The following is a 25033-nucleotide window of genomic DNA, read 5'->3' on the forward strand; positions in this document are numbered from 1 at the left end:
ATATTGCAGAATCTGTGGCCTTATGGTTTGACAGGGTGAGGCCAGCATGTACTCTGGGAGTCTGTCCGGCAACAATGGTACTTCAGCCAGCCTGAGGTTGACGCCACAAACACTGGACCAGCAGAGCCTGCCTCTCTGAGCCCAAAGAGCCCTGCTGAGGGGTTTACAGAGTGCACACCAATGAAGGCTGCAGGAACGCTGGGTCCAGGGTCAACCGCTGAATGCTTTTCCCTAGAAGACAGAGGCTGTCATTGACCCCTCACGGCCTGACACCAAAAGGTTCACAGGAAAAAACTAACCTTCCTTCTCTGCCCCGCCATTCCAAAAACGGGCTTGGGGGCTGGGGGGAGACACAAGCTGAGCTGCTCCCCCACTTCCACCCCGACCCCGATTTTTATGAAGCGGGTCTGAGGCCCACTTAGCCACCCAAACCCATAAAACTCATCCCACTGGGAGGCATGCCCGCCTTAGCCCAAACCTGGTACTTCTGTCCCCAAGGCCAACCTGGGCAAAAGATTAACCTAGTCGCCAGCCCCCGGTCCATGGCCGGGGCCAACTCCGGAGAGACAGCGCCAACTCTCTGCTTGTTTTACAGGAAATACTTCCTGGCACGTGTCGAGGGCTCCGAGCGCAGCACCAGGTGCCACGTGGTTGCCCCTAACCGGGCTCCATCCGCCCGAGGGCAGCCGGGCCCGGGTGACCCGCACCGCCTCGTCCCAGCCACGCGGGATCCAGCCCAGGCGCCCCGCGGCCGGGGGGGGGGGGGCGGGGACACAGGTGGCGCCCGAGGGAGCGGGGGAAGGGGGGAAGGGAGGCGCCGACCCCGCCCCCCGCCAGGAGAGCCGCGGGCGCCCCGCCGAGCCGCCGCACCCCCCCCCACCCGTCCCGGGCCCCACCTGTGGGCCCGCGGCCCACTTTCCCCCCCTGGCGGCGGGAGACTCGGCGCCCGCGCGCTCCCCACCTGCCCCGCGCCCCGCCGAGCCCGGCCCCGCCCGCCCCGGGCCGCAGCCCTCCCCCCGCCACCCCGGGCGGCCGCGCGCTGCGGTGGGGTGCGGGGTCGGGGAGGGAGGACGCGGCTCGCCGCCCCTGCCGCGCGGGCTCGCAACTTCGGGCCGGACGGGCCGCCGCCCCCCGCGCGCACTTACAGCCGTAGCGGGGCCTCTGCAGGGCCGGCGGCTCCTCGTGCGGCATTCGGCGCGGCTCCGGGGGCCCGCCCGGGGCGCGACCCCCGCGGCCCTCCTCGCCGGCCAGACTCGCGGGCTCCGCGCCCCGGAGGCGCGCTCCGATCCCGCCTCTCGCTGCGCCGCGCCGGGCCCCGGAGGCGGGCGACTCGCTCCCCGAAGGCGCCTCGGCCAGCGGCTGCCGCGCGCACTGAGTCCTCCGGGCTGCCGCTGCCACCTGGGCTGGCCGTGGACTCGCCCCGCGCGCCGGCCGCCGCCCCCCGCTGCCCTCCCTCGGCTCCCGCCCAGCCCCGTTAGCCCGGCCGGGCAGCGCCGCGCCACAGCGACCCCTAGCGCGCGAGGGGCGCAGCGCGGGGCGGGCAGGCTGGGCGCCGAGCCGGGCTGGGGTGGGGTGGGCTGGGCTGGGAGCAGGCGGGATGCGCGGCTGGGCTGGACGCGGGGCGGGCGGGCTGGACGCAGGGCGGGCGGGTTGGACGCGGGGCCTGGCTGGGCGCGGAGCAGGCGGGATGCGCGGCTGGGCTGGACGCAGGGCGGGCGGGCTGGACCCGGGGCTGGGCTGGACCCGGGGCTGGGCTGGGCACGGGGCTGAGCTGGACTCAGAGCGGGCGGGCTGGGTGCGGGGCTGGACTGGACGCGGAGCTGGGCTGGGCTGGACGCGGGGCGGACGGGCTGGACGCGGGGCTGGGCTGGGCGCGGGGCGGTCGGGCTGGGCGCGGGGCTGGACGCGGAGCGGACGGGCTGGACGCGGGGCTGGACGCGGGGCGGACGGGCTGGACGCGGGGCTGGACGCGGGGCGGACGGGCTGGACGCGGGGCGGGTGGGCTGGGCGCGGGGCTGGACGCGGGGCTGGGCTGCAGCTGGGAAGCGCTGCTGGGGCGGCCCCGCCCGACCTGTCACTTCCGGAGGGTGGCAGTGAACCAAGCGGAGAAGAGCGAGAAAAACCGCAGAAGTCATCGGTAGCCCCTGTGGTTGCTCAGTGACAGAGGGACAAACGGCTTGGTTCCTTTTCTGAGCGTTGGCTTTTTTTTTCTTTCTTTTCTTTTTTTTAGCTTAGAAAGTTGCTGTTGTGACTTTCGTCTCCAAGGTAGAGGGTTCCCCTTTCATAACACGAAAGTCCTGTGCATGCAAGCAACTACTCAAGAGTTGGGAGCCCACCTTGGCTTGCCCTCTGCCCTCACCTCCAGATGTGCACAGCTGTCGCCCAGGCCCACCTGGGGTGTTCACCACGAAACCTTTTCCAGCTAAGGTTTTAAGGAAATAAACTGCATGTGGCTGGTTGAACACGCGGTCTTCTCCTAGCCAAGGGGGGCTGGTCTTCTGCCTGGAAGACCTCCTTCTATACCTGGTCCCTCGTCTGTTTGTCTTTCTGCACCTCCTGCAGCCCCTTACCTGACTCCTTGAAAGAGCAGGAAGAGATAGAGTTGGATGTTTCTTATTAGGAACCCACCACCCCCACCCCATTATCCTAACAGGCCCCTTTCTGGACCATTGGAGAGTAGTCCTGAAAATTATTTGATATTGGGAAGCAGTTCCCTTTGGAAGACAATGTGGCTGCTGAGAAGAGCTGCCACTTACTGTGGCATTTGGGGGCCAAATATGTACTGGTAGGTTTTGGGGACAGGACAAGGGAGAGTCTAAAAATGGACCTTATTCGTTTCCATATTGTTTAGAAAGGTGCGTGTGTGTTTAATCATCAAATATATGTATGGATGATGAGATGGCTGGAAATAAAATAATTCAGATAAGGCCATAGAGATGATTTAGCTGAAGAAAAGATGACACAGTGACACCATTTTTAAGTACATAAAGGTACAGAGGGTGCCAGCTGTTTTCCGTTTCATATGGGAAATGAAATGCTTTTCAAACTTGCTGAAACTCAGGTTCTGCCCCCAGAGTTTCCAATTCAATCGATCTGGGCGGGGCCCATGAATTTGCATTCCTGACGAGCTCCCAGGTGACGCAGAGACTGTTCCTGAACAGGTGCAAGAGATTTAAAATGGACTCAGGGAAATCTCATTCGTTTGGGATAGTGAGAGAATTCCACCACCACCCCCGCCCCTTTTTTTCGCAGTGGTATAAGAAAAGCATTCCTTCTCACCTGGCTGGGATGCTTTGAGTGAGGTTTTTCTTCCAAAAAGCAGACACTTCTAATTACAAGAGCAATTCAAAGGTGAAGGGGCCATGCTGGAGGCACAGCACACTGTCATTCAATATGCACAGAAGGGGATGTGTTGAAGGGGAGTTCCCTGTTTCAACAGGAGATGCCGGATTGAATGATATCCAAAGTTCACTCCATTCCTGTCATTCTATGTATTAAGTGCTAATAATTAAGCCCCTACTTGGAAATATCAATTTTCAGCGTGAGTGTATGATTTAGGGCCCAAATAAGTGTGTTATCTATTTAGAGGCAGAAAGAAAATCACTATGAATTGTACTGTTCAGGGAAGGAGGGAGGTTTTGGAACTGCGGATTGAGGTTGACCTTGGAGAATGGGTAAGATTTGAATGGAAAATTTAGATGGACAAGAGACAAGGGGAAGGGGAGAGCGGTGGAGTGTGAGGTTAGGCTGCTGGGAGCTGGGAAACTGGTATCAGATATTGGAAGGGGGCCTTGAATGTCAGGCTTAGAGGACTGGATGTTGTCATAACAGCATTTAAGAGCTCTTAAAAGTGTTTGAGCATGGGGGCTACATGATGAAAGAGAGTTGATGAATCTGGGAGTAGGCTCTAGGATAGACTGTTTGGAGGTGCTGACAGCTAGGGCTATGGCAGAGGTTGAAGACAAGTCAAGAGTGCTACATGAGGTTGGAAGCAGAGTGATAAAGAGGCTGTTTATAAACAAACTGGTGCCATCAATACTCACTAGATATCATCCGGAGTTATAAGTAGATTAAGTAGAGTAATATCTATTAGAAAGTGAAGGTGAAAGCATAACTAATACAGGAGAATAGTTGTAAGTCCATCTAGCTGGTCAACTCTTTTCTAAGAGTTGGGCGGTTCAAGCCTCTTTCATAGTTAATGTTTTTGGGGAGAAATTAATGCTATGAGAAAATTATAAAGGTGACAATGTCTGATTTTTTGCAAGTGCTCAAATTAATCTTTGGGGTCTCAGCCACCATTCACTGGGTTACACTCTCTCTCACAGGTCACTGCACTTCAGAATCTCAGGAAAGAAAATTGCAGAATAGTGGGCGATTTTCCCTTAGTATTTGATATTAGAGAGTGATTCAAATAAATATGAGGCAACAGACCAGCTTATTTTGCCATCTGACTGTGCTTGCAGGAATATTGAAAACAAAAACCAAGGCCATTCAGCAAGAAATGTTTTTTTAATAAGGCAAGAAAATTTTTTTTTCTCTAATGTAGAACAAAAGACAACATCGGTAAACTATTAGACATGCTAAAACAATTTTTTGTAAAGCAATGTTGTTTGAAAATATTGATCATTTTCTAAGGCCCTTCTCTATTTGACAAGATGAAATAGGTATGAAGGTGTTTGTGAGAAATTATGACTTTGTTGCCATAACAATAACAGCTTATTTAATCCAGGGCATCAAAGTGGAGGGAAACTGTATGTTTGAGTCAAAATTTTGGCATACCACTTTAACCATTACTTTTATCTTTTAAATAATTAGGTTGGTTTCCAATAATATATTGCTAGTCATTTTCACATGTATACACACAAAAGTGTATATACGTGAAAAAGTGTGATACATATATGTGAAGTATATATATATATACATATATAATGGTCAATGTGCTTTCAAAACTTTCCTATAGTTGAGGCATGAGAAAATCAGTGATTTCACAAAGTGTCAGGAACCCTGGGATTGTTAAATTTTTCTAACTCATTCTCTGTACCAGAAAAAGAGAGAAACTAACAAGAAGCAGGAACTGTACTTAATTGCAAAAGAAACTGAAAAAGAAATTGTTACAGTCCAACACCATATTTTTCTTTTTAAAGAATCAGAACAGAAATGATCTGTGTTTCAGTTCTCAAAAATAAAAGTGGAGGTAGAAAGGTAAGGAGAGAGAATAACTATAGAGTTGAATGACTTCTTAGAATCATTTTAGTGACAAGCAGAGGCACAGAGAGGTTACAGAATTTGCAGTTACAGAAGAACAGAGCTTTAACTACATCCCAGGTCTCCAGAGGGTCTCTGCCCATCGCTTTTTACACTGCATGTGTTTTGTTTATGTAGTTTTTTTCCAATAAAGTCCTTTTTCACTTCACTAAAGCCTATAGTTTTGGAGAACTTTCAAACATTTTCTAAATGTTAAATCAGTAAGCCTTCTGGCAATCTTACTTTATTCTCTTGGCTTAAAGTTCTAAACTCAGTGTTTGGAAAAACTGTCTAAACTTCAATTTTCACAAATAAACACACAATCCCCTTACTATATATTTTTCCCGTTTCACAGTTTAAGGAAGAGCTCAAGTGATTCTGAAAAGATTATCCGGATCAGAAAGAGAAAATAGCATTGATTGCCAGGTGGTCACCTCCATTCTTGATCCTCTTTATCCTGCATTAATTGTCTTGATTGCATGTATCACCTGACATAAATTAGGTTATTTGTTTGTAGTGTGTGACCTCCTTCTAGAATGTGTGTTTAGTGACATCTGGGACTTGATCTAATTGTCCACTGCTTTGTGCCCAGGACTTACAGCAATGCCTGGCATGTGGTAGGTGTTCAATGAAATATTTTGTTGCAAATATAAATTGACTATATACTTATATGTCCCTGCCACTATGCTGGGAATAGCTGTTACTTTCAGTCTTGTAACAACTCTAGGAAGAATATAAAACTATCCTTATTTAAAGGAGAAGAAATCCAAACTTGGAGAGTCTCCTGGCTAGCAAATAGCAGAGTTGGGTTACCTGAGTCCAAACTCTTTCCTTTGCACAGAAGCCCATCCTGTTTCATAGTCTGGTGCATTGAAATTCAAACTTAAATGTGCTTGCCCTCTGCTAAACATGTTCCCTTTTCTGAGGTGATGCCAGAGGACTTACTACAGGTGCCTCCAAGTTCCCATTATGTAGTTGCCATCACAAAGAACTAGAGGCCTGGGGTCCGGTTTGTGTCCAGGCACTACTGCTGATGACAGTTTTACTGAAAATCCCTTGCAGTTGCTTGTAGCTCTCGCATGTATTAATGAGATAAGATCTGGAAGGCACTTGGCAAAGGGCTGTACCACATACTGGAAAAGTTGTGATGAATCAATTTTTAAAAATCGTTTTGCTTTCTTGCAGACTATGCTTCAGGTGTGTTTAATCTTAATCTTGGCTCCGTCTACCTTTGGCAGCGGCCCTTCGTCCAGCTTTCCTTGTCCTGGGCTGGTTCTCCGCATCCCTGTGGGAAGTCCGTCTGAATGTGTCGACAAGACGTAAGCAAACATCTGGCAGGAGAGCATGGAGATTTCAAAAGTAGCTTCACTAGTCATCAGGAATTGAATATTAAAATACCCATTAGGTTGGCAAAAATTAAGAGGTTTAATAAGCGTTCGAGACAAGGAGGATGTAAGGAATCAGAAACGCCCACACAGAGGCAGGGGAAGTGAGCTTTGGGGTGGCCACTTGGAGAAATAAGTTGGCCATTTCTAATTAAAGTGAAGATGTGTTTCTTTTCATCTGTTCATTCCACATACATTTAGTGCCTCTAGAAAGCTCCCACATACAGGGACCATGCACAAGGATGTCCAGTCCAGGAAAAAACTGGAAACAACTTAAATGCCTTTTAGAAGAAGAATGGATTAATACATCGTGGAATCTTCATATTGTTTTAGTTTGCTAAGGCTGCCAGAATGCAACACACCAGAGATAGATTGGCTTTTAAGAAAAGGGGATTGATTTAACTAAAAACGTATAGTTCTTCAAAGGAAGGACAGCTAGCTTTCATCTGAGGTTCTCTCTTACATGAGAAGGCACAGGGCTATCCCTGCTGGCCTTCTCTCCAGGCCTCTGGGTTCCAACAACTTTCCCTGGGGTGATTCCTTTCTGCATCTCCAAAGGCCTGGGCTGAGCTGCGAGTGCTGAGATGAGGTATGCTCAGCTGCTTGGGCTGTGCTACGTTGAGCTCTCTCATTTAAGCATTGAGCCAATTAAATCAAACATCATTCATTGCAGCAGGCACGCCTCCTAGCCGTCTGCAGATGTAATTAGCAGCAGATGAGGTTCACATGCCATTGGCTCATGTCCACAGCAACAGAACTAGGCACCTTCTCCTGGCCAAGTTGACACCTGAACCGAACTACCACACATACAATGCAATACTCTACAGTAGTTAAAAAGGAACAAACTTCATCTACATATATCATTGTGGATAACCTTGAAGACAATGCAGAATGAAAAACAATAAGGCGATAAATATAATGCAATGCCATTTATGTGAAATTTACAGGCACACAAAGTATTATATTAAATACAGCATATGTATTGGGATCTATGCATGTAGTAAAACTATTTTTTAAAAAAGATGGACAGAAAGAACATACCCATTTAAGAATAGGGAAAGCCTCTGAGAAATTAGGGAAGCGAATGGAATCTGGGAAAGCAGATAAGGAACACCAGCCACATCTATAACAAAGACAAACATGTTAATAGTGGCCATTTGAATATGCAAATGAACTTATCTTTCTAGGGATGTGCATATCTTTTGAAGGGATTGTGGCTTTTACCCCCAAACTCACCTGTTCCCTAAGGGACTACTGGACTCTGGCTTCTTCACAAATAGGAAAGCTACCTATTTCCTGATGCACAGCTTCTCCATTTGGGGATTGGTTAGTGACTCATGTCCTTCTGGTAAGATAGCAAGCAATAGCTCTTTTTTGCTTCATGAATGGATGGAGGGTTGACCAGAGGTCCTATCGTCTCAGCATAAATTGCCACATTTCCACAAAGCACCGCTTTTACATTTTGGTAGGGGCCCCTTCATTTTAAAGCCTCCCTCTTTTTTTGATAACTACCCAGATGCCAAAGCTTGGTTACTTAGCTTGTTAAGAGTTAAATTTATACCTGGACCTGGTCAGCTGGTGCCAAGTTTAAAAGCCCAGAGTGAAACAAGCAGTGCCACATCCACGGGGGCAGATGCTGCCTTTTGTCAGAAGGTAAATTCAACTGTCACCTCAAACTCAACAAATCAAAAGCCAGAATCATCAAATTCCACCCCACCCTCCATCGGCCAAGGGGTCTTTCCTCCTGATTTCCTTACCTTGTTAATACAAGCATTTTCAGTTCACTTCAGTCCCAAACCTCAGTCCTTTTGGATTCATCCAGCGTCATTCCTCTGCATCCACTTAGCCACTGAGTCTTGGTGATTCACTGTTGATATCTTCCTCTTACTTTGTCCCAGCATCATCAGCAACACTCACGTTCAAACTCCTATCCCCTTACGCCTGGGCTGTTTTTGAAGGCTATGCCTGTGCTGGTTTTTCCCTTCTTCTACTTTTGCTGGTTTACTTCTCTGAATTCCTGTATCCAATATTACTTGTATTTTCCTTTGAACCTTTTATAATTGCTATTTATATCTCTATTGTCCCCTTGATTAAAAAAAATAGTAAACAGTTGGACTACCCAGACTTTGCCTGTATTACCCACAATAGTAGACAAAAGAAGTAACCCCCCTCCCCGGCGAAAAGTCTGAAATAGCAGTGTAAGAAGTTATAGCTGTTGAAAGCCTGCTGATCCTCAGTGTTTAGGATTCCAAGCTCATATTTTCTTTCTTCCTAGCAGACACTTTGGGAGTCTAAAAATTGAGAACTTCCACAGAACTTGAATTTTGTCCAGAATCTAGGTAGGTGCTCAACAAAGCTTAGTTTGACAATGAGATAGAGATCCATTTGGTTCTTGGCAGGTGATGATATCTGCAAATGGAACCCACGCACCGCATGTACGTTTACTTTTTGAGCTCTACAGTTTGCAAGCGAGGTCAGTGAAAAAAGCTGGCTTGCAAAGGCTTCACCCTTTTCGCAGATAGTCTGTGTTGTAAGCATGTTGGATTATCAGAATTGCTAGTTTACCAGGTCACGTGTTCTCTTATTTTAGGGAAGAGTTTAATATGTTCAGAGACCACAAATGCAGAGTCATGATGCTGGCGCTGAAATGCAAAACAGGGACCTGACCAGCCACGAGGTCGAGTCCGGGAAGGGAGGTATACCTGTCATGCACTAGAGAAATGCTGGAAAATGTCCTGTCTTTTTAAACCTTTCAAGTTTACTGTTAAATTTCAGAAAACCCCCTGCCCTTCTTCCCAGTCAGAGTGCTGTGTGTTGCCTGGTAGTGTTTGTTTAAATTAATTTTACATGAATTCAAATTGTTTTCTCTTTGAAAGGGAATTCTTCAATATCTTGAAAAAATTGATTTTCTGGGAGGCATCATCAAACAAACTAGATCAGAGTTAGGGATTTGTCTTTTGAGACTATGACGCTGGCTTCAGTGTCATTTAAAATGGGGTGAATTCTTCCGGATGTCTGGAGTTTGTATCTTAGAAAGTCTGTTAAGTTTAAAAGTAAAGTCTAAAACAATGGTCCGTTGAAATCCTGAGGTGGACTTTAAAAAAGAAATAAAAAGCATTTAGCTGGAAATGTTATAGAAAGGATTTATACACTGGGTGGGAAATCCCTCTTAATAAGCAACAAAATCTTTGATCTAAATTTTGAAAATTTGACCCCAATTCACATGTAATTCCTTTTCGGAATCATTAGAGTAACAGCTGACAAACCCAGCCTCCCATGGGCCCAGAAGCTCACTTCTTCTAATTTTTATACTAATCGTTTGTAAAAAGGCTTTAAAATAACTCTTTCAATTAACATTTTCATTCTGTGTTCTTCTTTAGCATTGTTAGATTTTGTTTTTCTAGCTCCTCTACCGAAGTTAGTGATTTCCTGTAATAATATGGTTTTCAATACAGTTCAATTAGCCCTGTGTGTCCACTTTGTGTCAGGGTCTTATATGGTTGTATAGTACTTGACTTCAAAAATTAGGTTTTGGAATTACACTCAATGTTTATTTCCCCTCTTAAAGTTGCTCAGTCCCTTAAAAATTCCCTGGGTCCGGTGGATAAGAGTCACAAAGGGAAGCCACCCCCCTTCCTGCCTTCCCTGCGATCTTATGCCGCATGGGTACTAATCCTTCTCCCTTGATGCCTGTATCAGACTTCATCAGCTCTTCTGATGGATGGTCCCATTTGAGGACATTTAAAACAAGATCAAGAAAAGGAAACAGGAAAGGCAAGCTTAAGCTGGGATATAAAATGGCTTCTACTTCCAGGTAATTTTTGTTTCTTTCCTCAGAGAATTCTTGGGCCTCCTTGACTTGGAGCCCTCTGTAAACCTTATCTGTTGTTCTGGTTTCACATTTAGCTCCCCAGATTTATGCACCACTGTTCACTCAGCATTGTGCATGTGGTAGGTGCCCCGTAAATACTTGTCAAATCAACAGATGAACAATCCTCATCTCAATTCTCTCCAAAAGTACTTTCTTGGTCCATTGTTTATCACCTGCCTTAAACTGGGGTCCAGAAATGGATTTTTGTGTGCATGTAGTGTGTGTGCTTGTGTGTGTGTGTGTGTGTGCACGCGCCTCTCCCAGGCTTTTTGATGCCAGGAAGCCCAGTTGTTAAGGAGTTCAGTAATATCCCGTATTTGGTAAATGGCCACATATTCAAACAGCTTCTGGTTGCAACAGAGAGCCAAACCTTGGTTGATGTCTTATAGGTAAAATAACGAGTGCCTGCAGTGAAATACCCCCCACTCAGAATAGAACAAAGCCTCAGCATAACAAAAATAGTATAAAATATAAGCATGGAATCTGGAGAGAGAGTCAACTGTGACATCTCTGAGAAGGAAAGACATGATGTAGTGACTTTTGGAAAGTCACTTACACGCTCTCAATGCAAGGCCATTCGTCTAAGCCACCGACTCGTTCCACCTCCAGAATGTCTCATCATACAAAATGACATTAGGAAGCTGACTGTGCTAGAGCTGCCCATTGTGGACAGGACCACATGGTGAGAATGAGAGAAACTTCTGCGCTTAGCAGCAGCTCGTATTGCAGGGGCTCCAGCCCCAGGAACTATAACAGAGAGTAAAAGTTACGTCAACATATTTTCATATCTCCACTGTCTAAGGACTAGGTCACAAGAGAAGCACAAGTTGCATAAATAAAGATGGGAGAATGATGATTTATGCCTAAGAATAGAGAAAGGGAAATCCTAGGGGTCACAGGAGTAGCTGAGCTGAGTGTACCGTAAAAACCAAACACCGTCACGGGGCAGAACACAATGCTGGCTTCCGCTCGCTGGCTCAGAAAGAAAGAGCTTTGATGGGATTCACTGTGCCGTGTCTTCCCTCCGTTAGCAGCTTCTGAATTATTAAAGCAAGTTTCACGCATTAGGGGAGAATCCAGAGGGCAGTGATCAAAATGGTTACCTGCTCAGAAGGGATTTAAGAGTTTGTTAGCATAGGAGTGAGAATGCTGAGTGTTCACTTATGGAGGCGAAGGTGTCTGGGGAACAGTGGTGAACTTGTGCTCCAAAAGCAGTGTCTGAGAAAAGGTGCTTCAATAGGACAAGCAGAGCTTAGGTGAGACGTAAGAGGGATTTGCTGTGCCCTCTGCTCAGAGCTGAGGCTGGAATCGCTGGGTGTTCGGCTTGCAGGCAGCCTTTCAGCCTCCCATTGTTTGATTCTAATTCTCTTTCATCATATACTTAAGCAGCTAATAGACTTTTCTTCTGCTCAATTCTTCTGGATATTCAATGATTTATCTGATACCTCCTTTATGTAGGAACTAGGCTGGGTGTTGAGAGTTGGAAAGAAACAAACCATGAGGTGTGTCCTATAAAAACTCATAGCTCCATTTTTGCTCTTGTCCTAAATTTTATGCAAATTTCTCATTCCAAAGGGCCAGCAGAATCTAAATAACCAAGGCAAAATAAATAAGAGTGACGTAGGAAAAGTTGTTCTATTCTCTATTTTATGAATATTCATGAAAATATTTACATGTTTAAGAGGGCGAGGGCAGTTCAGTGGTAGAACGCTCACCTACCAAGTGGGAGACGAGGGTTCGAGTCCCGGGCCATACACTCCACCCCCACCCCCAAAATCAACAAATGGTGCCACAATAACGGGGTACTCACATGCAAAAAGAATGAAATGTGACCCCCGCCATACAGCATACAAAGAAAAGTTGCATATTTAATTTTGCAAAACAATCATTCAGAATTAAATTACTGAATCACAAAGGAAATAGAAAGGAAACAAAAAAAGGGTTCATTTTTACCATGTAAATAGACTATTCACATTAACCTACATAAGTTTATGTCCCTTTTAGTGTTGCACTCCTATGCAGTGATAACTCTCTAGTCAGAAAATTGGTGGCAAAATGATATTCAGAACAGAGAAATATGCCTTATTGTTCTGAAAGTTGTCTGTCCAGTCTGGCTACTTTTGAAACTTGCAGAGAATCACACTCTGTGAGTTCAAATACTGTCTTTTATGCTGAATAAATAAACTTGCTTCCAAGTCAGGATGAGCAGATAGTTCCAGACATTCAACACTCATCCAGCGTGAGACGCCTGGATGTGAGAACTAAAATCTGCTTTCCGTACATTCTGAGCCTTAAAGGGGAAAAAAAATGCACAAATTCTTGATCCTTTTTTTTTTCAAATAATAGCCATATGTATACAACATTCTCTATTTTTTTTATGTATATATACATATACATTGCTATTGCTTAGTAAAATAACCAGGCTTTTTACTCAGTTAAGTTTCCCTGGGGCATCCAGAGTTCAGTTGTGGAGCATCAGGTAACAGAGGTAGGATGAAGCTCAAAGAATTCAAATGCCATTGACCTAAGAGCATTCCTGAGTTCATCAGGGGGGAGCACTTTGAGTAGAACCAGGCTGTTAGAGACCTCAGCCCCCAAAGCTTTAGACCTATGCCACTAATTTTACAGAGAAGGAAACTGAGGCACAAGGCATCTGGAAAATGATCAGACACGTGACTTTGTGCTTTTTTTTTTTCCATTGGAATAGTTTCCCTTGGTGAGTGAAAGAAGGGAATCAGATGGTCAGATTAAATGCTTGTCCAAGGTCATTCAGGACTTTTGTCTAAGCACAATGCCTGGCTGGCTTGGAGATCTACCTGGAACATTCCTGACTAATAACTTAGAGGCACAGGTCTTCCCTAGAAAGATTTAGCGCTTCTATTCCATGGAAAATTCCTTAGAGGGGCTGGGAAAAGGCCCTACTGCTTTGCATTTTCTTTCTTCTTTTTTTGTTTTTGAAATGAAAGAAGAAGAAAAAGGAGAAAAGAATGGATTGAACTGTTATCAGGGTCCAAATATGGGTTTGAGTTGAAAAGAGGCTGAGAATGTTGCGCTTGGCTCTTGGCTTGAGCGGGTTGATTGATTGTTAAGAAGAGGCCTCCTGTTTGTTAAAGGATAATTTTAGGTTGTGATTAGAACTGGGAAGCATAGTATTTTCACTGCTCCTGGAGGCAGATATGGCCCTGAGCAGAATTCTCCTTCACTATTCCTGAGTAGCCAAATGGGGCCCACAGATATTTTATTTCACATGTACTGCACAAGCCTACACAATGTTTAAAAATAATTGAATTAGTTGCCCACATATGAAAATGTTGGTTTCTGCCTTCTCTTTACAAAATAGCAGCAACTGGCAAGCTGGACCACATTTCCGTGCAGCCACAGTGGACTGGGACTTTAAATGGGACACAAACCCCCAGGTTAGCCAGAGCCGCAGGACGTGTGGCACTGGACTGTGCCCCCTGCCTGCCTCTGCCTCACAGCTCTCTTCCTCCCCTAGTTTTGCCCACCCCAATGTCCTTTGGGCATTTAGTGTGCAGATTTTCCTAAGCTACTTCTGCATTCAGACTTCTTTGTGCTGAGAACTCATCTGTCTCTCAAAAGAGAGTAAATTGGTCAGCCTTACAGTGCTTGACTCTTACACTCTCAAATGAAACTTGTTCGTTTTCTCAGGGATTTTCTGGACCTACTGGCATGAGGTGTGAGTTTGGGACAAGGTGACAAGCCAGGTAGAGAGACATCTTGCAGCAGGTGTGTCTGCCTGTTGTGCTCTCCCATCTTGAGCGTGGGGCTGACCTAAGATTCGAACGCCATAATTCATTTGCTGGGTGGCTGCGCCCTGCCCCAGAGCGATCTCAGGAACGGGGAGACGGTCTCCCACCCCCACATCCTCCTCCAGGGGTCCCCTACCCACTCTCCTCAGGGCCTGGGGCCTCCCTCGGGAGCCTGACCAGCCAGAACTGGAAAGCACCCAAGGAACCTGTCCTGGCCACCTGCCGTGCCAGGCCCCTGGCACAGGGCGAGCACAGGGCTCCTCCCAATACCCTGCAGGTACAATTCCAAGGTCAGACGAGGCCGGAGGGGGGCCAGGCTTCAGCTGGGGCAGGAAGGGAGTGGGCTCCTGCGGCCCAGGGGGAGGGAGCTCCTTTACTTGCAGTGCTGCCTCCCGCCTTTCCTCTTCCCCCCCCCCCCCCCCCCCCCCCCCCCCCCCCCCCCGGTGGCCCTCTCTTGGCTCTGAGCTGTTCCTATCAGACTCCGGCAGCTGGGCTAGTTCCCTGTAGCTTTCTTTTTCCTTCTTCAAACTTCTGGAGCTCTCTGAGTTGAGGGAGTACTTAGCAGGTGTCGTGGTCAATGAGAACTCGGCAGGGGCCCCAGGGACCCTAAGGAACAAAAGTCAAAGGGCAACCACCTCCCACGGAGCCCCCTCGGCTTTTTCACAACCCAGAAGGCACTGTGTGAATTTGGGAGTGAAGTCTGAGAGCTAGTGAGTCCCTGGCAAACATATCTGATTTCTCTGGGTTTGCAGGAACCTGAAACGTCAAGTTGTACCATGTATCTCCCCACTTGCATGGATACACAGTCCAGATTTAGATCGGGGAAAAAATGATAGAACAACTGAGAACGTGCAATTCAATACTTAAAAATAAAATTGAAGACTTGCTTAAGCATGAACACTTTGATCCCGTAGGGGAATTTTTAGGTATCAAAAATGATTTGCCCGTAGCCAACACAGGTATAGTTGTTGAATGGCTACGTACATAGCTTCTCCTCCTCAAGGAGCTTGCAGTCTAACTGGGTGAAGAAGACATGGATTTTGGACGGGATTAATCAACAATACAAATGTTTGCAAAACAAGGTCGTAAGGCTGTAAGAATGAGGACATTTCTTGGCAAAGAAAAAAAAAGCCATCAGTGCTGTAAGTTTTTTTAGGACAAAGAGAAAAGTGAAGCAATCTGGGGAGGTTTTGACGCATTTGGCATTGAGAAGATTTTACCTTCCACATGATGGCAACAATATTTGACCTCACAGGAACCATGTTTAGCGTCTAGAAAATGTAGCATGATTACTGCATTCATGCTTGCTGAATGCTTGAGCAAATGGGTGAATGAATTAAGGTAAAGGGAGCAGACAGATTCCCCTGAGTTCGGTGTTCCTTTTAGTCGAATGTAATGAGTAGTGGCGTCACGACCCGGTCCTGCACCTGTCAGGACACCTCTCCGGGATGGAAGCCCTGCCGGCATGAGGCTGAAATTGCAACTTTGTTCCTTACAGCCAGGTGGCCTCGGGAAGTCCCCCCACCCTCCACCCTTGGATTCCCAGGCAATCTTCTGTCAGTCAGCACCTATTTCACGGGCTCCTAGAGCCCCACAGGAGACGACACAGGTGGCACTCCTAGCAAGGTGCTGAGAGGGGCAGTAAATGCAAGCTGCTTTGTGCAAGTAGACATGATTTGCAGTAAGGTGACTGCACACTGACCTGCCCCAAGCAGCTTTTCTCATTTAATACTTTATTCAGTCCTCTTCTTTCCAACTTAGAAGGACAGATGTTTGTGGATTACAGGAATTCTCTGGGATAAACCTTCCCAGCAAGGTGAGCCAGGAGGACAGCTGCAGAGGACTCGGGGCCTCTTCCTGAGGGGTCTGTGTTTCCCAGGACGGTGTCCCCAGGGGACCGCAGCGCGGGGCAGGCAGGGGGGCCGCGCTGTGCACACTGCGCTGCATTTCCCTGCCGAGCTCGGCACAAGTGGTGGCACCCTGCGAGCTGCGGCTCTCCCCACCTCCCGCTGCGCTGGAAGCAGGCCATTTGGGTGTTCTGTTTGTGGCATGTGCTTATCAGTAAGGAGAGTTACACAGACAGCTTTGAAACGTGACCTGTACAAAGTCCACGGGACTGGTCACAGATGCGCCGGCCCGCTCCCCGGACCCCACCATCGCGCTGGGTTTGCCACCCAGGAAGCGGGGGGCCCTACCAGTTCTGCAGCAATCAGAGATGTGATCCCTCACTGGAGGGACGCGAGGGTGTGAGCTCCTGGCCTTGCCAGCCCCGCCCCGGCGGCTGGGCTGCTTTCCCACCGCGCAGATGGAGGCAGGAAGCTGAAGGCTGAGCTGGGCAGGCAGAGGGACCCCAGAAGGGAGGGCCTGTGTGTGCTGGGTGGGGGTGGGGGTGGGGGATGCAGTCCCCCTCCTGTCCCAGGGAGACCCTCCTGACAGCTCCGGGGCTACCTCAGAACATGCTACGAATGAATTAAGTAAATAAAATTTCTTTGACGATCAAATGCATGAATTAAGTGAATGAGCATGTTAAGCTCACCAAGCGCCGGTTTCCTTGTGGTATAAAGGGGATCATCACTGTCAGCCCACACGTCTGCAGTGAGGGTTAACGGAGACAATGCATTAAACACCCTTGGGAGGATGGATGGCACGGACAAGTGCTCAATAAATCGCAGCCACTGTTTGTGATAATGAATGTTACAAAATCCTGCAAGGTAGGCTTTACTAGCCCATTTCGCAGATGTGAAGCCTGAGGCTTCAATAGGTAAAGACACTTTCCTGGGGTTTTCACCCAGGTAGTAAGCTGGGATTCCACTCTGTGGCAAACCAGCACCTAGCACCCAGCCCCTGCCTGGCCTGTACCCGTCTCTCGGGGGTTGCTGAATGTATTTCTGTCTCCAGAGTCCTGGTTCTCATCTCTGCACTGGCTGAGATTCTGTCGCTTCTGTCACCTAGAGACGAAAGGATTCTGGAGGGATGAGGCATGGGGAAGGGTTATTTTTTATTAGGGGTTAGGGAAGAAGGCCAAAGGAAGGAATGGGAGGATGTTTGGCATGTGTAGACTTGGGGGAAGACCAGCAGAGTTGAGGGGTGCAGGCGGGCAGAACTGGGGGGCCTGAGCAGTGGTTCTTAGTGGGATCCTGGGGAGAAACACATAGGGGATGATGAGCGGGAGAAGGGCAGGCCTGACCCCACTCAGGCTTCTTATTCCAGGCTGCTGCAGACCAGGTGGCCAGAGACAGCCTCTGAGGAGGTAAGATTTAAGCACGAAACCTGCAATAAAAAATGGGATTCGGTAAGGAGGAAACATATTCCAAGCAGAATCCTCCCAAGATGCGAACGCCTTAAGGCACTTATTCTGGAGATAGGGGACAGATCCTGCAGGAGTTTGGGTTTACTTCTGAACGAGATGGGAGGCCACTCATTTTCAGTTGGGAGCGACATAATCTGTCCCCATCCCCACGTGCCCAACACTGAGAGGTCAAGTCTTTTAAATGTATCACTCATCAGAGTTCCTGATTATTGTGGCTGCTCTGGATCTGAAAGTAAGTTTTTCTTAAATACCTGAGAAGTTATTAAATATTAAATGGGAAGGTCTCCTCCCACCCGACTGGCAATTTCTCTGCTTCCTGCTTCCCCTGGCTCCTGAAGGCCCCCAGGGACTGCCTTAACCCTTGGCCTCCCACGCTTCCCCAGCTCTGGGTCTGGGGCCCTGGGGTGCAGCACCGCCTGAGCGGACTGCTTGCTGAGCTCAAACAAAATAGGTGCAAGAAGGAAATGGTTGAACCTTCTGATGAGTGAGAGCCTTAGAGTTAAGACTGGCACTGCTGATTTTAAAACATACAAATAAAACAAACAAAAGAGCCAGGGCTCCTTGGCTGTGAAGTGAAAATCTAACAGTCCAGTTGACTTGACTAATGGTTGGTCACTGTGCCCATACTCATAATGTCTGAATCAGGCTGTAGGGAGCAGGTGGGGGATAAACGTGGAGAAATGGAGCTGCTCCACCAGCTGAGTCCACCGGGACAGGAATGAGCCCTTCTAATCCCTGAAGGACCCGTGAAGATAGCTCTTCAAACCCTTCAAGTCCTTCAACCCAGGATTATCAAGGAAATGAAGGAAAAGATGAAACTCCCAAATAAGAATGTATCTGTGACTGTATTAAGTTCAATGGGGTAACTTGTACAATTGGAAAGCTCATGGGTTCCAGAGTGAAGAGAGTAGGGTTTGAGTCAGGCTGCCCTGCAGCCTCCAATTGTGATCTTTTGGGGCGGATGATAATCATGATTTTATTTTTTAGAAACATTATCCTTTAACACAATGTTGATTTTATCAACAGTTCAGTGACTTTCAGTATATTCACAGAGTTTTGCCATTTTAGTGCATTTTTATTACTTTCATTGTTGCAAAAAGAAACACCGCACGTATTAGTCCCAACCTCCTCCCTACCCCTGATCTTAGGCAACCACTAATAGATTTTCTGTTTCTATGTATTTGCCTATTCCAGACATTTTATATAAATGGAATCATACGATATGCAGTCCTCTGTGATTAGCTTCTTTCACTTAGCATAAAATTTTCAGGGTTCATCCATGTTGTAGCATGTATCAGTGCATCATTTCTTTTTATTGCCAAGTAATATTCCATAGTATGGAATGGCCACATATTATTTATCCATTCATCAGTTGATGGATGTGCTTGTTTGAAAGGATTATTTACCCTAGAAAAGCCATGTTTTAATCCCAATCCATCTTGTGGAGGCAGTTATTTCTTCTAATCTCTGTTCAGTACTGTAGGTTGGAAATTGATTAGATTATCTCCATGGAGATGTGACATACCCAATTGTGGGTAGTAACTTTGATTAGATGGAGATGTGACTTCACCCATTTTGGCAGGTCTTTGTTTCTTTCTTTCTTTTTTAAAAAAATATGGAACGCTTCACAAATTTTCGTGTCATCCTTGCACAGGAACCATGCTAATCTTCTCTGTATCGTTCCAATTTTATTATATGTGCTGCCGAAGCAAGCACTCCGAGTGGGTCTTGATTAGCATACTGGAATCCTTTAAAAGAGGAAACATTTTTGGAAAAAAAGCTGGAGAGCCACAGGAACCCTGAGTGCCCACACAGTCAGAAACCTTTGGAGATTGTGCTGGTTTGAAAGGAAGTATGCCCCCTAAGAAAAGCCATGTTTTAATATAAATCCCATTTCATAAAGGTAGAATAATCTCTATTCAATACTGTATGTTTGAAACTGTAATCAGATCATCTCCCTAGATGATGGGATTTAGTCAAGAGTGATTGTTAACTGGATTAGGGGATGACATGTCTCCACCCATTTTGGTGGATCTTGATTGGTTTATTGGAGTCCTATAAAAGAGGAAATATTTTGGAGAATGAGAGATTAGGAGAGAGCAGAGAATGCTGCAGCACCATGAAGCAGAGAGTCTACCAGCCAGTGACCTTTGGAGATGAAGAAGGAAAATGCCTCCCGGGGAGCTTCATGAAACCGGAAGCCAGGAGACAAAGCTAGCAGATGACGCTCTATTCGCCATGTGCCCTTCCAGCTGAGAGAGAAGCCCTGACTGTGTTGGCCATGTGCCTTCTCACTTGAGAGAGAAACCTTGAACTTCATCGGCCTTCTTGAACCAAGGTATCTTTCCATGGATGCCTTTGATTGGACATTTCTATAGACTTTTTTTTTTATTAATTAACGGAAAAAAAGAAATTAACCCAACATTTAGAAATCATACCATTCTACATATGCAATCAGTAATTCTTAACATCATCACATAGATGCATGATCTTCGTTTCTTAGTACATTTGCATCGGTTTAGAAGAACTAGCAACACAACCGAAAAAGATATAGAATGTTAATATAGAGAAAAAAAATAAAAGTAATAATAGTAAGAACAAAACAAAACAAAACAAAACAAAAACCTATAGCTCGGATGCAGCTTCATTCAGTGTTTTAACATGATTACTTTACAATTAGGTATTATTGTGCTGTCCATTTATGAGTTTTTGTATCTAGTCCTGTTGCACAGTCTGTACCCCATCAGCTCCAATTACCCATTATCTTACCCTGTTTCTAACTCCTGCTGAACTCTGTTACCAATGACATATTCCAAGTTTATTCTCGAATGTCGATTCACATCATTGGGACCATACAGTATTTGTCTTTTAGTTTTTGGCTAGACTCACTCAGCATAATGTTCTCTAGGTCCATCCATGTTATTACATGCTTCATAAGTTTATCCTGTCTTAAAGCTGCATAATATTCCATCGTATGTATATACCACAGTTTGTTTAGCCACTCGTCTGTTGAAGGACATTTTGGCTGTTTCCATCTCTTTGCAATTGTAAATAACGCTGCTATAAACATTGGTGTGCAAATGTCCGTTTGTGTCTTTGCCCTTAAGTCCTTTGAGTAGATTCCCAGCAATGGTATTGCTGGGTCGTATGGCAATTCTATATTCAGCTTTTTGAGGAACCGCCAAACTGCCTTCCACAGTGGTTGCACCATTTGACATTCCCACCAACAGTGGATAAGTGTGCCTCTTTCTCCGCATCCTCTCCAGCACTTGTCATTTTCTGTTTTGTTGATAATGGCCATTCTGGTGGGTGTGCGATGATATCTCATTGTGGTTTTGATTTGCATTTCTCTAATGGCCAGGGACATTGAGCATCTCTTCATGTGCCTTTTGGCCATTTGTATATCCTCCTCTGAGAGGTGTCTATTCAAGTCTTTTTCCCATTTTGTAATTGGGTTGGCTGTCTTTTTGTTGTTGAGTTGAACAATCTCTTTATAAATTCTGGATACGAGACCTTTATCTGATATGTCGTTTCCAAATATTGTTTCCCATTGTGTAGGCTGTCTTTCTACTTTCTTGATGAAGTTCTTTGATGCACAAAAGTGTTTAATTTTGAGGAGTTCCCATTTATTTATTTCCTTCTTCAGTGTTCTTGCTTTAGGTTTAAGGTCCATAAAACTGCCTCCAATTGTAAGATTCATAAGATATCTCCCTACATTTTCCTCTAACTGTTTTATGGTCTTAGACCTAATGTTTAGATCTTTGATCCATTTTGAGTTAACTTTTGTGTAAGGTGTGAGATACGGGTCCTCTTTCATTCTTTTGCATATGGATATCCAGTTCTCTAGGCACCATTTATTGAAGAGACTGTTCTGTCGCAGGTGAGTTGACTTGACTGCCTTATCAAAGATCAAATGTCCATAGATGAGAGGGTCTATATCTGAGCACTCTATTCGATTCCATTTGTCGATATATCTATCTTTATGCCAATACCATGCTGTTTTGACCACTGTGGCTTCATAATATGCCTTAAAGTCAGGCAGTGCAAGACCTCCAGCTTCGTTTTTTTTCCTCAAGATGTTTTTAGCAATTCGGGGCACCCTGCCCTTCCAGATAAATTTGCTTATTGGTTTTTCTATTTCTGAAAAATAAGTTGTTGGGATTTTGATTGGTATTGCATTGAATCTGTAAATCAATTTAGGTAGGATTGACATCTTAACTATATCTAGCCTTCTAATCCATGAACACGGTATGCCCTTCCATCTATTTAGGTCTTCTGTGATTTCTTTTAGCAGTTTTTTGTAGTTTTCTTTATATAGGTTTTTTTGTCTCTTTAGTTAAATTTATTCCTAGGTATTTTATTCTTTTAGTTGCGACTGTAAATGGGATTCGTTTCTTGATTTTCCTCTCCACTTGTTCATTGCTAGTGTATAGAAATGCTACAGATTTTTGAATGTTGATCTTGTAACCTGCTACTTTGCTGTACTCATTTATTAGCTCTAGTAGTTTTGTTGTGGATTTTTCCGGGTTTTCGACGTATAGTATCATATCGTCTGCAAACAGTGATAGTTTTACTTCTTCCTTTCCAATTTTGATGCCTTGTATTTCTTTTTCTTGTCTAATTGCTCTGGCTAGCACCTCCAACACAATGTTGAATAATAGTGGTGATAGTGGATATCCTTGTCTTGTTCCTGATCTTAGGGGGAAAGTTTTCAATTTTTCCCCATTGAGGATGATATTAGCTGTGGGTTTTTCATATATTCCCTCTATCATTTTAAGGAAGTTCCCTTGTATTCCTATCTTTTGAAGTGTTTTCAACAGGAAAGGATGTTGAATCTTGTCAAATGCCTTCTCTGCATCAATTGAGATGATCATGTGATTTTTCTGCTTTGATTTGTTGATATGGTGTATTACATTAATTGATTTCCTTATGTTGAACCATCCTTGCATACCTGGGATGAATCCTACTTGGTCATGATGTGTAATTCTTTTAATGTGTTGTTGGATATGATTTGCTAGAATTTTATTGAGGATTTTTGCATCTATATTCATTAGAGAGATTGGCCTGTTGTTTTCTTTTTTTGTAATATCTTTGCCTGGTTTTGGTATGAGGTGATGTTGGCTTCATAGAATGAATTAGGTAGTTTTCCCTCCGCTTCAATTTTTTTGAAGAGTTTGAGGAGAGTTGGTACTAATTCTTTCTGGAATGTTTGATAGATTTCAGATGTGAAGCCGTCTGGTCCTGGACTTTTCTTTTTAGGAAGCTTTTGAATGACTGATTCAATTTCTTTACTTGTGATTGGTTTGTTGAGGTCATCTATGTCTTCTTGAGTCAAAGTTGGTTGCTCATGTCTTTCCAGGAACCCGTCCATTTCATCTAAATTGTTGTATTTATTAGCGTAAAGTTGTTCATAGTATCCTGTTATTACCTCCTTTATTTCTGTGAGGTCAATAGTTATGTCTCCTCTTCCATTTCTGATCTTATTTATTTGCATCCTCTCTCTTCTTCTTTTTGTCAATCTTGCTAAGGGCCCATCAATCTTATTGATTTTCTCATAGAACCAACTTCTGGTCTTATTGATTTTCTCTATTGTTTTCATGTTTTCAATTTCATTTATTTCTGCTCTAATCTTTGTTATTTCTTTCCTTTTGCTTGCTTTGGGGTTAGTTTGCTGTTCTTTCTCCAGTTCTTCCAAGTGGACAGTTAATTCCTGCATTTTTTCTTTTTCTTCTTTTCTGATATAAGCATTTAGGGTAATAAATTTCCCTCTTAGCACTTCCTTTACTGTGTCCCATAAGTTTTGATATGTTGTGTTTTCATTTTCATTCGCCTCTAGGTATTTACTAATTTCTCTAGCAATTTCTTCTTTGACCCACTCGTTGTTTAAGAGTGTGTTGTTGAGCCTCCACGTATTTGTGAATTTTCTGGCACTCCGCCTATTATTGATTTCCAACTTCATTCCTTTATGATCCGAGAAAGTGTTGTGTATGATTTCAATCTTTTTAAATTTGTTAAGACTTGCTTTGTGACCCAGCATATGGTCTATATTTGAGAATGATCCATGAGCACTTGAGAAAAAGGTGTATCCTGCTGTTGTGGGATGTAATGTCCTATAAATGTCTGTTAAGTCTAGCTCATTTATAGTAATATTCAGATTCTCTATTTCTTTATTGATCCTCTGTCTAGATATTCTGTCCATTGATGAGAGTGGTGAATTGAAGTCTCCAACTATTATGGTATATGAGTCTATTTCCCTTTTCAGTGTTTGCAGTGTATTCCTCACGTATTTTGGGGCATTCTGGTTCAGTGCGTAAATATTTATGATTGTTATGTCTTCTTGTTTAATTGTTCCTTTTATTAGTATATAGTGTCCTTCTTTGTCTCTTTTAACTGTTTTACATTTGAAGTCTAATTTGTTGGATATTAGTATAGCTACTCCTGCTCTTTTCTGGTTGTTATTTGCATGAAATATCTTTTCCCAACCTTTCACTTTCAACCCATGTTTATCTTTGGGTCTAAGATGTGTTTCCTGTAGACAGCATATAGAAGGATCCTGTTTTTAAATCCATTCTGCCAATCTATGTCTTTTGATTGGGGAATTCAGTCCATTAACATTCAGTGTTATTACTGTTTGGATAATATTTTCTTCTAACATTTTGCCTTTTGTATTATATATATCATATCTGACTTTCCTTCTTTCTACACTCTTCTCCATACCTCTCTCTTCTGTCTTTTCGGTTCTGACTCTAGTGCTCCCTTTAGTATTTCTTGCAGAGCTGGTCTCTTGGTCACAAATTCTCTCAGTGACTTTTTGTCTGAGAATGTCTTAATTTCTCCCTCATTTTTGAAGGATAATTTTGCTGGATATAGGAGTCTTGGTTGGCAGTTTTTCTCTTTTAGTAATTTAAATATATCATCCCACTGTCTTCTAGCTTCCATGGTTTCCGCTGAGAAATCTACACATAGTCTTATTGGGTTTCCCTTGTATGTGATGGATTGTTTTTCTCTTGCTGCTTTCAAGATCCTCTCTTTCTCTTTGACCTCTGACATTCTAACTAATAAGTGTCTTGGAGAACGCCTATTTGGGTCTAATCTCTTTGGGGTGCGCTGCACTTCTTGGGTCTGTAATTTTAGGTCTTTCATAAGAGTTGGGAAATTTTCAGTGATAATTTCTTCCATTAGTTTTTCTCCTCCTTTTCCCTTCTCTTCTCCTTCTGGGACACCCACAACACGTATATTTGTGCGGTTCATATTGTCCTTGAGTTCCCTGATACCCTGTTCAAATTTTTCCATTCTTTTCCCGATAGTTTCTGTTTCTTTTTGGAATTCAGATGTTCCATCCTCCAAATCACTAATTCTATCTTCTGTCTCTTTAAATCTATCATTGCAGGTATCCATTGTTTTTTCCATCTTTTCTACTTTATCCTTCACTTCCATAAGTTCTGTGATTTGT

General features: G+C 44.8%; 1 protein-coding gene, 1 long non-coding RNA gene and 1 other non-coding gene across 4 annotated transcripts in view; 1 reads left to right on the forward strand and 2 right to left on the reverse strand.

Moving 5' to 3' along the window:
- Positions 1-1245, reverse strand: part of IQGAP2 (IQ motif containing GTPase activating protein 2) — a 312092-nt gene extending 310847 nt beyond the window's left edge. For both annotated transcript variants that reach the window (XM_077139395.1, XM_077139392.1), the window contains exon 1: positions 1146-1245. In XM_077139395.1, the coding sequence (XP_076995510.1) occupies positions 1146-1191 (46 nt within the window). In that variant the 5' untranslated portion in view covers positions 1192-1245. The remainder of the gene's footprint in view (positions 1-1145) is intronic.
- LOC143665684 (uncharacterized) lies at positions 24-2451 on the forward strand. Its single transcript, XR_013167173.1, has 3 exons — positions 24-279; positions 596-640; positions 2231-2451. It is a non-coding gene; the product is annotated as an uncharacterized LOC143665684 (long non-coding RNA).
- Positions 2452-19189: 16738 nt separating this feature from the next.
- On the reverse strand, positions 19190-19296 carry LOC143665864 (U6 spliceosomal RNA). Its single transcript, XR_013167259.1, has one exon. It is a non-coding gene; the product is annotated as a U6 spliceosomal RNA (small nuclear RNA).
- Between the last annotated feature and the right edge of the window lie 5737 nt (positions 19297-25033).

The sequence above is a fragment of the Tamandua tetradactyla genome, chromosome 21 (genome assembly GCF_023851605.1).
Source record: "Tamandua tetradactyla isolate mTamTet1 chromosome 21, mTamTet1.pri, whole genome shotgun sequence".
NCBI lineage: Eukaryota > Metazoa > Chordata > Mammalia > Pilosa > Myrmecophagidae > Tamandua > Tamandua tetradactyla.